Source organism: Pimephales promelas, chromosome 14, assembly GCF_988280905.1.
Source record: "Pimephales promelas chromosome 14, fPimPro1.hap1.1, whole genome shotgun sequence".
Taxonomy (NCBI): Eukaryota; Metazoa; Chordata; class Actinopteri; order Cypriniformes; family Leuciscidae; genus Pimephales; species Pimephales promelas.
In genome coordinates, this window is record NC_142782.1 from 18,233,299 (window position 1) to 18,246,380 (window position 13,082).

At 37.4% G+C, this 13,082-nt stretch overlaps 1 protein-coding gene across 2 annotated transcripts in view; it reads right to left on the bottom strand.

The window, feature by feature from the left end:
- The window catches only part of hmcn2 (hemicentin 2), an 87,535-nt gene that overhangs the window by 69,104 nt on the left and 5,349 nt on the right, over nucleotides 1–13,082 (bottom strand). For both annotated transcript variants that reach the window (XM_089119536.1, XM_039680967.2), the window contains exons 2-8: nucleotides 12,519–12,589; nucleotides 11,244–11,402; nucleotides 10,900–11,022; nucleotides 1,752–1,923; nucleotides 1,527–1,633; nucleotides 1,317–1,437; nucleotides 798–1,061 (exon numbers count right to left, since the gene is read on the bottom strand). In XM_089119536.1, the coding sequence (XP_088975662.1) occupies nucleotides 798–1,061; nucleotides 1,317–1,437; nucleotides 1,527–1,633; nucleotides 1,752–1,923; nucleotides 10,900–11,022; nucleotides 11,244–11,402; nucleotides 12,519–12,589 (1,017 nt within the window). The remainder of the gene's footprint in view (nucleotides 1–797; nucleotides 1,062–1,316; nucleotides 1,438–1,526; nucleotides 1,634–1,751; nucleotides 1,924–10,899; nucleotides 11,023–11,243; nucleotides 11,403–12,518; nucleotides 12,590–13,082) is intronic.

Here is a 13,082-nt window from a genome sequence, read left to right on the forward strand (position 1 = left end):
AAGTTTTTAAACAGTTTAAACTGTTCAAGGTTCAAAGTAAGTCCAGTGGATTTTGAATGCAACTTCAAACAAAACAAAACAAAACAAAACAAAAAATCTAAAAGTATTTAAACAGTTCAAATTGTTCAAAGTTCAGAGTCCAGTGAACTTTGAAGGCAACTTGAATGGAAACAAAACAAAACAAAAATCTAAAAGTATTTAAACAGTTCAAACTGTTCAAAGTTCAGAGTCCAGTGGATGTTGAAGGCAACTTGAATGCAAACAAAACAAAACAAAAATCTAAAAGTATTTAAAGTTCAAACTGTTCAAAGTTCAGAGTCCAGTGGATTTTGAAGGCAACTTGAATGCAAACAAAACAAAGCAAAACAAAACAAAACAAAATCTAAAAGTATTTAAACAGTTCAAACTGTTCAAAGTTCAGAATCCAGTGGATGTTGAAGGCAACTTGAATGCAAACAAAACAAAACAAAAATCTAAAAGTATTTAAAGTTCAAACTGTTCAAAGTTCAGAGTCCAGTGGATTTTGAAGGCAACTTGAATGCAAACAAAACAAAACAAAAATCTAAAAGTACTTAAAGTTCAAACTGTTCAAAGTTCAGAGTCCAGTGGATTTTGAAGGCAACTTGAATGCAAACAAAACAAAACAAAACAAAATAAAACATTAAATACAAAATAATGTAAACAGTTTAAACTGTTCAAAGTGATTCGAATGGATTTTGAATGCAACTTAAATGCAAACAAAACAAAACCCAGAAAGAAGAAAAAAAACCTCATCTGTGATGTTGAAAGAGACTCACCTGGGATGATGTTGGTATATGACACACTTGACAGTCTCTGAAAGTTGTAGCCTTCTCCATCATTTCCAGACACTTTGAGGAAAAAGCTCTGTGAGGGTGTTCGAAACTGTGGGATGCTCCAAATACCTCCTGAGCCTCCATCACCAGGCAAAGGCACAGGAATGGTACGCAACGAGCGCCCCCCTAAAGATACTAACTCCATATTGGTAACAAGACCTGGAGGCTTCAGACCGGAACATTTCAAAATCACATGAGCTGGGACACCTGGGGAAAAATTTTATACATTTAATCCAGTTAAGGCAAGTTGAGCAAGTTCTGGCATAAACTGAGTAATACCATTTTTCTATTAAAATCGGACTGGAGCAATTATTAAATGTTTTTCTTTTTTCTTTTTTTTTTTTTGACATGAAAAATATTAATTACATAAATACTATATTTGTTTACTTCTTTCTTTTTTACTATCACTCCAGCATCCAACAGTGGAAATGGGCTACATACTAAATGGTGATGTAGTAATACCTTTAATAGGTCTCTCTCTGGTCCTGCTGAACTCTGTAACAGGTATACTAGAGAAACCTGCCCTGAAGTCCAGGTTGCTCACACCTGTTACTCTGAGTGTGTGTCTCCCACTGCATCCCACCTAGAAAAAAGAAAAAACAGGTTTCATCACTAACATTTTTCTTTTTACATAATGATCTAACATCACTGTTCAAAGCTTTTAGGTGTTACCTTTAATGTCCATGGTCCAGGTCGAGGGTTCTTTAGGTTGACCACCCTTGCTGAGTTTGGGATGTTGAGCAGTTCTGTTAGACCCTGCCTCTCTCCAACTATACGGCCTATAATTGTTCAAATAACAATTTAAAAAGGTTTAGTAGGGGTCCTTTGCGAAGCACAATAACTTATACTCCTTTTAGTGAAACAACCATTCAATATAAAACAATAGCATGTTCCTACCAAGAGGATCTCTGAGCTCAATTTGAGGTGCTGGGCCACTCAATGACACAGTGACTTCTTTTAAACTAGGGTCAAAGGGCACCTCCCACTGGGTCTCCTGGGCAGTTTCATGGTCAGATGAAAGGAGGTGGACCTTCATGGCCTGGACAGTTTCCTCAACCCATTTAAGAACCTAAACAAACCAACAAATTGTCAAACATAAGAGGTTTCATTGTGTAAAAAAGGGAAAATAACATTATCTGACGTTAATTATTTGTGGAAAAGCACAAAGGAAAGCTGGGAACTCCATTAACTTCCACCGTATAAAAAGAGCAGCTTAAACATTCCCCTAAATATCTTCTTTTGTGTTCTGCATGAGAAAGAAAGTCATGTCTATGACCAAACGTTCTGACTTGAATCAATTCAAAGATGTTAAATGCAGGCAAGGTAGAATCCCAGTGACATCATCTCTGTTCAAGCAGACTGTCTCACAGAGGTATGTCACAAGCAGATCCTTATTAAAAAGCGAGGAAATGAGATCAGATCATCTATCGGTGAGAGAATGCAAACTATTCCTGGGCTGACAAGCTATAAAATTCTCAAAGACCAGCACAAACAGTAAAGGATTGCTTTTCACCCTAGATGATCACAGAGATCACAATAAATATATATTAGCAGTACATGGCAAAAAGTGCAGGTAATGCGTTAGTCATTCTAAAACTATTCCAGATGAGACAAGCAGCATCAAAAATAGACATGGAGAAAAAGTTATTTCATCATCTACTCATGCTCATGCCTTTCCAACCCATTTTCGTAGATCACAAAATAAAAAAGAGCAACATAAAGTATCATGGAAATGGCCAATATGCTTCTGAAGTCATGATAGCTTTGTGTAGAGAACTAACTCAAAAGTTTGCATTTTTCTCAGCCAGCTGATTCCTTTGGGACTGGGAGCACCACTTTTTTGATACTTGTATGCTGTATTGTTTCTTTTAATTTTGTGTTACAAAAGAGAAAGTAAGTCACACAAGTTTATAACAACATGCAGGTGAGAAAAATGATGGCAGAATGCTCATTTTTGAGTTAACTATCCCTTTTTAACCACACTAATTTTGAATACTGCAAGATGGGGGCACATTAATGGGAAAAAAAGAGCAAAATGTGCAACAGGAGATGATGAGACTTCTTTAGCTGGTAATGTGAATTTAGGTCCATTATCTGAGAGAACAACTGTCTGAATGCACTACAATGATCTTGTGAGAACTGAGAAGTTGTTTACACTTAACACCAACTTTATGTCCCTTAGACAAACAACTTAAACTGTTTCCTCAGTTAGTATTTTTAGATTTCAGCCATTAACTTGTTTAGAGACAGCTGTGTGTATTTGTTCTAAACGTTTTGTATTGACTACAGACATAATGGCTGCTCTGTGTCCATACCACTGAACAAAAACATCACTTCAGTAAGCCCGCGAGAATGACGCTTATTTAGCACATCTTTATATATTTAGGAATGAGAGAGAAAATTGGAGTGAGTGTAGCCTTTGATAATTTCATTACTCAGATTCTCCCCTATTTCTTTCTCTCTGGATCTCTCTCATTCTCTTAGGCTGCAGACGGCAGCTGGTTCCTTTCGGAGTTTACAACTGGAAACAGCTGTAATGAGTGCCACATGTGCAACTATCCCCCACAGAGTAGCAAAAAGCTCACCAATGACCTACATCAGCCTCAAACCAGTGTCTGTTTCAATGGATGCCTCATGGGAGCCAGGAAGATTAAACTAGTAATAGATAATAAACAAAAAGAAGGCAGCGGAGGAATATAAGTTTAACTATGTACAGATAACGGCCTGTGTGTGTCCAGGAAAGGTTTGAAAGCTACCCCTCAAAAGAGAACATCATAGTCAAAAGGATCCTGAAACCATATCCAGTGTGACGAATCTTAATGGGAGGCAATAGACTGGCTTCCTCTGGAAGTTGAACTGTCATGTTTCAAAGATTAGTTGTGGAGGAGTGTTGGTCGGGAAGCATACGTGAAAAGGATGTGGAGGTCAGCTGAGGATCAGCCGAATTCCATCTAAGCACCCACACTGTTTGTATAACTGATGCTTTAAAGGGACAGTTCACCTAAAAAAAAAATAATAATAAATTACCCAAAAGTCATCAATTACTCACATTCATGTGGTTCCATGACTTGTTCCTCCGTGGAACACAAGAGGATAAACGTTTAAGAATCAGCTCACAATGAAAGCGAATGCATTCTAAAAAATGCTGGGTAATGTTTTTAAACTAAATGGTGGGTTCAGCCTTTTGGGTCATTATATTCGGTTACTGTATTTATAATATTTTTACCCAGGTCAGGGTTTCTGTAGCGCAGGTGCTGGGTCATTTTTAATGTCAATACAAATGATGAACCACCTGAACTGGACCTGGGTCAATGTAACCCAATGTTGTGTAGTCTGCGCAACCGGTTAAAGCTGGATTGACATTTGTCAACGGTTATTTTGTGTTCTGTTCTGAGAGAAAAATTCTTGAAGGGAAATTTCCTTAATGAAATGAAGGTTTGTATTACATTTCAAATGAAACATCTGTAGTCTCACAGTTTACCTTATTTGTTTACATGTTGCAGCTGACGCCTGCTTGGAACTAACCTTCTACAAACGCAGACTCAAAGTGAACAAAGCGCCGGTGCCACCAGGAAGTTTCACTTAAATGTCCGACAGATTATATGGCACAAGGTAAAGCTGTTTTTGATGTAACATGAATATATAAGATTGTCATCTAATGAATTGGAACAGCTTAGTCTACTGATATCACTTTAGAACAGTGTTTCCCAAACTTTTTTTCTGGCGACCCACATTTTAAAGTCGATAAATCCTTGTGACCCAAAAAACATTAGGCCCATATAGTTCATATATCACGACGAGAATTTATGCATTAACAAAATATGTATGACCATTTTTTAAGGTCATTTTTTAAGCTTCCAGTTAACTATTTAAAAGAGATACAGATATTTGACAAAGCACTTTTTTTGTTTAACCTGTTGTTGACAATATGCAGAGGTGAAATGAGAAAGGAAAAGTTGACAGGGCATCTCATTGTTTTCATATTCTCATAGTTACAGTGTACATAATTTACTATAATAATTATTATAGGCTTAAATTAAAATATTCTGACACTGAGACTTTGTAACCATGCATGGCTCACTACCACTGCATAAAAATGCCTAAACAGGCACAAAAAAAAAAAAAAAAAATACACACACGATTAAATACATATTCCTCTACCCCCCTAATAAATCTAAGGCAATATAAATGACTATAACATAGCATTCAATATAAATATTCCACATTTATGCCCAAACCATGGTAAATTATTACATTCAGGCTATTACATGGTAAATGTTTGTAAGGGGGGTGATTAGGGCATTTAGTCTTCTAACTTTATTCATGTTTCTTCTATTTTTCTCATCAGTAGTGTTGGGAATGTTAAGACTGTTTCATCCGATTTAAAACTAGTTAAAATCATTGAGTGATGTGTGGTTTGTAAGAGAGAGGAGTACATGTCCGACGCTTCTTAAAGGATGTCGCGCAACGTTGTTTAATAATAGTGTCCGGGACCGGGAGTAAACGCAACTCCTTTAAGCTTTGCGTTCCGTTATCCACTGGGCCGTGCTGCCTAGTTCAAAGTAAACTAGTGAAACGACTGAAACCAGCGCTATTTTGTTCTCTATTTGTTGTTACTTACCGAGAAACCGCTTCAGGTGAACAAATCCGAATCGTTTCAGACCGTTATGCACGCGCGTTTGGCCAATGGCCAATTCATGGAAAGGAAATAATCAAACCAACGAATGATTATTATCGCTGGTTCAGTCGACAGAAATACGGGACACACATAAAAACTGCTGAAATATTCGGACTGTAAACTTTTCTCTCAGGTCAGTCGGAGTGCTCATGGTACACACACAGTGCGTGCGTATAGTCATCCAGCTGCACGCGCCACTGCGTCCACGCGCATATCTAACCAAATTTAGCCGCGCGGCACCACCAGAAAATAGGAGGAGAGGGAGGTTGGGGTGCCCTCGGCCGTATGGAGATGATTGGCGGGCCGCACTTGGCCCGCGGGCCGCCAATTGAATAGCCCATATCTAGAGAGTAGCCTACAACACACTGAAAAATAGTGCTCGACTTGGCGACCCAGACAAAATCTCCCGCGACCCACGACTTTGGGAATGACTGCTTTAGAATACGGTTCCTTCGTTTATGAATAACTACACAAGAACTAATGAGTAACACAATATTAACAATCTAGTAACTATTATTAACTAACAAGAAACTCTGATTAACAAACTAGTAAGTAATAGCGCACAGATGAAAGTGGTAGTTCACAATTACTGTAAGTAATCAATAACTTCTATTTTTGTAATACTTCCCAGAGAACTACTGAAAAAGTTTATTAATAATCTAGTAACTACTATTAACTAAAAGAAACTCTTATTAACGAATTAGTAAGTAATAGCTCACAGATGAAAGTGTTACTAGATACTTCTGTGGGAATTACTAATTATTATGGATTCGTATTATAAAGTGAAGATCATTGGAACTAACTAGTAATTACTCAAGTGTTACTAAAGACATTTTCTAAAAGTATACTAAAGTTCACCAAAAATCTCAAACGCTTGCACAAATCATGACTAGATCATGTAGTAACACTTGAGTCATTACTAGTTAGTTCCAATGATCTTCCCTTTATAATACGGATCCAAATAATTAGTAATTCCCACAGAAGTATCTAGTAACACTTTCATCTGTGAGCTATTACTTACTAATTATTTTGTTTGTGTAGGTAGCTGATGACGAGGACACAGGAACTGCAGTTATTTATTTACAAACTTAACTGACAGGAACAAATGAAAGGAATTCAGGACACATAACCATACAAGAACGACGACCAACAAACACTGAGGGAAAACACAGGTCTTAAAAGAACTGGGAATAATGGGATAATTAACACCGGTGATGGGAATAACTAATTAGACAGACACGGAAAAACTAACAGGACTAAACCAAAAATCACAAAGACAGGGGGAAACAAGATCACAGAACTTAACTAAAAACATTGAAACGTGACAGACATGAGGTTGAGTAAATTATGACAGAATTTTTGTTTTTGGCTCGACTGCCCCTTCAATGTTCTACTGGAAAGATACTGTAGTATAGGGGCCCACGAAACATACATACAACCAAAAAGTGTACGTTGGATGCACTGTAACTCACTTTAGATAAAAGTATCTGCCAAATATGTTAATGTAGGGACCAAGACAATTAAGTCTTGAACTTAGTTCCAATGGTTTTTATTTAATCTATTCACTGGAGAATGTCTAAAACTTGCTTGTCTTTTCCCGTGACACCAAAGCAAGGGGTTAATAATTCTTCCTCTCTCAAAGGTGGCCCACAAAGGTTCTCCATATTACAGACAAGACTTTGGTCACCTATGACAAAAACAGAGCAGGAGATCCAGACTAGACTGGATCTAGTTACACTTGCTCAGACACTCTCCTGTTAGGTCTGTCCGATTGAAAACACCTGTGGGCAATGTCCATGTGCTAAGTGGTGTTGAACCACTTTGACTGTGAATGTGTTCAATTGGAAGTTTTGCATAATAAGCTGTTGCAAAGGTAGAGATACTGTATTAATAATTATAAAACAGACAGTTCCGGGTGATAGTTCGATTAGTTGAGCCGAAGCCTTTGTAAATTACTCAACAAACATTCACCTGTGACCGCATTACATTAGTATCACTGCAACTGCCTTTTGTGATTCTTTGTTGTTGCGTTGCTTGGCAACCTCTTTGGAACTACATTGCTTGGAAAAGGAATGTGTCATATCGTTATTTTGTGTTGTTGGTGTTTATTTTATGAAAATTTTAACAACGCCCCTTAGTTTCACAGTAAAACACAGCTTCACTGGGGTTATTGCTTTAATATCCCATCCCTCAATTCTCTTTATTGGTGAATTTTCCTTTGTTCAGCTGAAGCAATTCATGCATATTTCTGTCACTATGTCAAATTTCTGAACAATTGGTGGATCAGTGAGACTAACAATTGTTAAGTTCATGGGTCTTCAAACAGGTCTGTGACCCCAAGGGGTCAACATCAATCAAATCTATTAAAAAGCTAAAGTTCAGCTATCAATTCAACTAAAAATTAGTATATAGAAAATGTTTTAATTGTAAAGTACAATTACTTCATGCCAATGATTTTTAATGGCTTTGCAATGTACGATTAGCATCTTTACAATATTGAAATAAATAAATATGATACTATACAGATCTAAATATAGGCCAGGCCCCGACAAAAAAGTCCCTGATTAAGTTGTGTTATAAACAACAAGATTCCATCAATACTAAAGTCGCTTTATTTTAAGGTGTCCGTGTTACAGTGAAATATAGATTTAAGTACTGGTTAATGATAATTAACTACATATAGGGTTAGGATTAGGAGTTTGGGGTTAGCTATTATGTACAAATAGCATTTACTATTATAGTACCGGTATGTAACGTGTACAAGGACACTGTCAAAAAAAGTGTTATCCTAAAGTCTTCTGCCAAAAAAGTACCCAAATCTCCCCCTTAACCTTGAGTTTGGCCACCTTGGGGTTTCAGCCAAACCATTAGACTCTTTAAAGCACCGACACGCTTTCATAAAGCTTTATCTGCAAATCACTCCAGTGATTAAGCTGAGCACCGTCCTTTGTTTAAGTAGTGCCTCCTCCTTCAGCTCCACAAAGAGCTGTCTGTTGAAGACATCCAACCTGGACGCTGGACAGGCAGCTGCGCTGGATAGAGCAGGCATGATAGATCATATCCGGGATTACTAAGTAAAATAAGCCCTGCTCTCTCTCTCTTTGCCCCCTTCCCCTCCCAAAAAATGACAAAGCACTGTGTGTATTTGATTTGGCTCTTGCTTATTCAACTCCTATCAGAGAAGAACCATTCAGGGTAGATGTGGAGAGCAATCTTGAGGTTTCTGCGGATTTACAGATTTGCCTTCATTCATTTATCAAAATCCCACCCATAGAATAATCAAAAGTAAAAAAATGCACCTGACATGGGAGTGTGTTTTCACACTTGGACATAAAATGTCGGAGAATTTAGGAACATGTATCAACTAGGGATTAAGAACACTGGGAAGAACCTGTATGGCACTGCAATGGGCACAGAGACCCTGTGTAACTGAACCATATACATGACGTTTAAATGTGACTAATGTTTTTTATATGTATGTATATGATAATTTACAGATTTTAAAGGATTAGTTCATGGCCATAGTATACTTTGAAAGGCTTGCACAGATACAGAGAGGAATGTTGATAATGAATGAAATATACCTGGGCCCTTAGACTTTTTGGTGAATGTCTGCAGGATGAAAGTAAACTATCACAGCTCTAAGAGCAACTATGTGACCCTGACCTTGAGACAATTCTCACAGAGCAGCAGGAGTGTTGGAGAGTGTTAACAGCTCGAGGTTGTCCAGTCATCCTGAGTGCAGACACTCTCTCACCAACAGGTACAGGTGGTAAAGCTCTCAAACACAACTACCATCAGCTGTCCACCTCCACAGGACCATAAATCAATTACAAATACATATCCGCAAACATGCTTTTCTTTACTTTTCAGGCCTTTTTGCCTTGTTGTCTCGTGGATTACTTTTTCCATAGTTGTTGCTGGAAGACTCCAGGTCTGCCATGTCCTGTGTTGACATACATGATACCACTGTCTCACAAAGAGGAAGGTCTGCTTTCTTTCATGTCTCACTATGACCGAACATGCTTCATTTTAGTCTGCATACCATGAAACAGACTGAAATATGTGCCACTTCAGGCCATGTCCACACTAATACGTTTTCGTTTGAAAACGTATATTTTTCTCTCCGTTTTGGCCTTCCGTCCACACTGAGACGCCGTTTTAAGTCAACAAAAACGTATCGTTTGGAAAACGCTCTCCAAAGTGGATGAATTTGAAAACACCGTTTTCGCGTTGTAGTGTGGACAGTGAAACCGGAGGTATTTCAAAACGATGACGTAAGTTTAGTCATGTGATCCATGTAGTACCAATAGATATTCATGTTTATCGGTATTGTGCCTGTTATGTGTTATTCATTTTTACACTGTTGCTAAAATATGTTACTTTCTATGTTACTTAATATGTGCTATTCTTCATAGCACAGTACTGCAAAGATGACAGATAATGTACTTACATTTGCTGTCCTGCGGCAAAACAGGAGAGCAGTTGCGTTTTAGACCAAACATTTGGTGACTGAATGTGGACGTAGCCTCAGATTATTGAGTCCAAACACTGCTGTACAGTTAATGTTGTGCCAGAGATAATTCCTTCACATGTCCTTCACATCTGGTCAGTTCATTCGGATGTCAAGTTTTCATCGATCATTTAAACCAAGCCGCATTACACACTGAATGAGCACTGTACATCTAGACAATGGAGTTATTTTTTTCTTTATTGTGCAACCAAACAAAAACCAATGTCTTTTTTTCTTTCTTTCTGCTATTGAGTTTTAAAACATTTAGCTTGAGAAATGTCTTTTGTGAATGAAAAAGTTTACACCCAATGGATAAGCAATAGTTGCTGGTTAAAATATTAGTGCTGTCAAATCGATGAATCCTGATTAATCGCATCGAACACAAAAGTATATATACACACACATTCACAAATATATTATAACAAAAACTTTTATGTTAAACGTGATTATTCGGTTTGACAGCCAAAAACAAATATAATATTCTTTTTTTTGGTGCACAAAAAAAGACTAAACAAATAATGGTGGCATACTAAACTTACACATCACACCACTATACTGGCCTATGTGTCTGGAATTTACATACATATGAAGAGTTCAGATGCAAAAGCCTCTAAATGCCATTTCAAATTTTCTTCTTTAGTGATGATTTTTATCAAACTTGTATATTTAAGTTCAGTAATTTCACTTAAATAACAATTAATAGGTAATTATCATTGCCATTTAAGTGAAATCACTGAAGTTAAATATACAAGCTTGATAAAAATGATCATTCTAGAAGAAAATTTCAAATGGCACTTAGAGGCTTTTGCATCTGAACTCTTCATATGAATGTCATATGAGTTCATGCATCTCACCTCATTGACTTGTTGTTTGTCCAGGTGAAAAATTTGACCTGAGCTGGTGGCAGCAATCTCCTCGTAGGCTCTGTATCCCGGCTGGGAACGATCCCCGCAGTCCCCCGTCAACACAAACACAACCTGGATTCAGAGGGGACATTTGTGAGTGTGAGTGTTTGGTTAGGAGGTTGGGTGTTGGGATTAAATGTCAATACTGGGGTATATTCCAAGAAGAGCAGATGGATTTTTAAAATAAGCTGTGAGATATTTAGATGTATTGCTTATAACGTCACAACCTGAAAGTTCAATATTTAAATGTGAAGTGTATTTTCTGCAAAAAAGGCTCAAACTGCAGTCGGTACCTGAGACTGTCGAAGCTGTACTAACTGAAGAACATCTCTTTTCAGGCGATAATCTTTGGCTCTGGCATCTGTGAAAACATAGATGAAGGATCCAGGCAGCGAGACCTCCAGAGCCTTCTTAATAGCCCCAATGCTCATCTCAGGACAATCCCCTCCACCCTGAGAGGGAACAACAAGACCTTCATCATTGACATCCACATTTATGCACTGACCAGAGCACAAAAAAGCACATATTGTATTGGCCTGGAATACAAGTTCTAGTACTTTAGAGCCCAAAGGGACAATAAGAACAGAGTGCTAATAAAACTGTTGCACTGAAGACAGATCAAGTGCTGAGATGAGCCGAGATACTCAGCAGAAGCCACAGGGAGCAAATAAGAACACAGAGTACAGAATATGATTTGATGATGATTTATGAGGGAAGAGGCCAATGGCTGCTGTGTCTCTTGCTGCTAAAGAGTACAAGTGTAAACACCTGAGTGAAGGTAACAAGGGGTGTCTGGAGGTTGATGATGAGCAGACAGCAGCATTTTGGATAAAGGAAGCGGATGCAGGCAGAGCAGTGTTTGGGGTTGCAGTAATCTAACCAATAACTAAAGCCAGGCCATCATTTCATCAAGTTTGAGAAATTAAGAAATTATACTAACTGGAGCACAAATTATTTGCAAATGATTTGAATATGTAAACAACATTGTATCAATCCATCATGTTATTAACAATTTAACTCACAAAATTCAAAATTAATATTTTTTTAACACTGTACATTTTGTTGTAATGTCTAATTGCCTGTGTAGCACTTAAAATGATTGTTTTTTAAAGTGTTTTATTTCTAATTTATTTTGACAAAACAATACAATTTCAACATCGGCCATTCATCAATCAGCCATTAAAATAATTATCGGTTTATTGAAACTAGCCTGAATTTAAATATCAGTTAATTACTATCAAAAAATGTATTCATTCTTAGGACTGCTTAATCCTTCTCAAATCAAAATTATGAATCTATATTAAACAAATAAGGTGTTATAAATTAGTAATACGTATTGGTGAATATAAATATTAATTATATTCTATAAACATTCTCTGTTGGTCTGTTTGAAGGGGATTTGGGGCTTGTAAACGTAAAACCAGTTAAACCATTCGAAAATCAGCTTGGGAGAACAGCTAGACCAGCTAAGACCAGCAAACCAACTAATATATGTGAATCCTTATATCATATAAATTATACAATGTTCAATTTTTCCTCTGAAAAATTGCTCTTTTATAGTTTCCCACCTGAACAAACAGCTCTTGAAGATCTTTCTGGAACTTCTTAGGGTCAGTAGTGATGGAAACAGGGCCGATGTCTGGTGAGGGAAAACAAAGAAATCAAGAAGCATCTATTTTACATATTAACTGTGTGCCCAATCTGAAGGTTCAGGTTACCGTCCTTTTTGGAGCCCTTCATTGAGTGCTTGGAAAGTCTAACACAACACTTAAAAAAATCCCTGGGGAGTAGGAGTTTTGAAAAGATTAACCTTCTTCACCCTCATTAATGAATTTTAAACAGTGATAATTAGGTCCAACTAAAGCCCCTTCCTCAGACAGGACCCTACTAACGAGTGTCTCAAATCACTTTCTAGATGAGACTAGATACAAACCCAGCCAACTCCCAATCACAAAACACATTTGTCCCAGATTCTACCTCAGTAACATCTGCGGTTACAAATGACTGTTCTGAAAGGTTTGACAGCTGAGAAAATAAATGACAGACCATGCAAAATTCCAGCAGTCCTCATGTGATACCAAACTGGGTTCATAACCTCATTCATTATTTTTTTAGGACTGCCATCATCCACC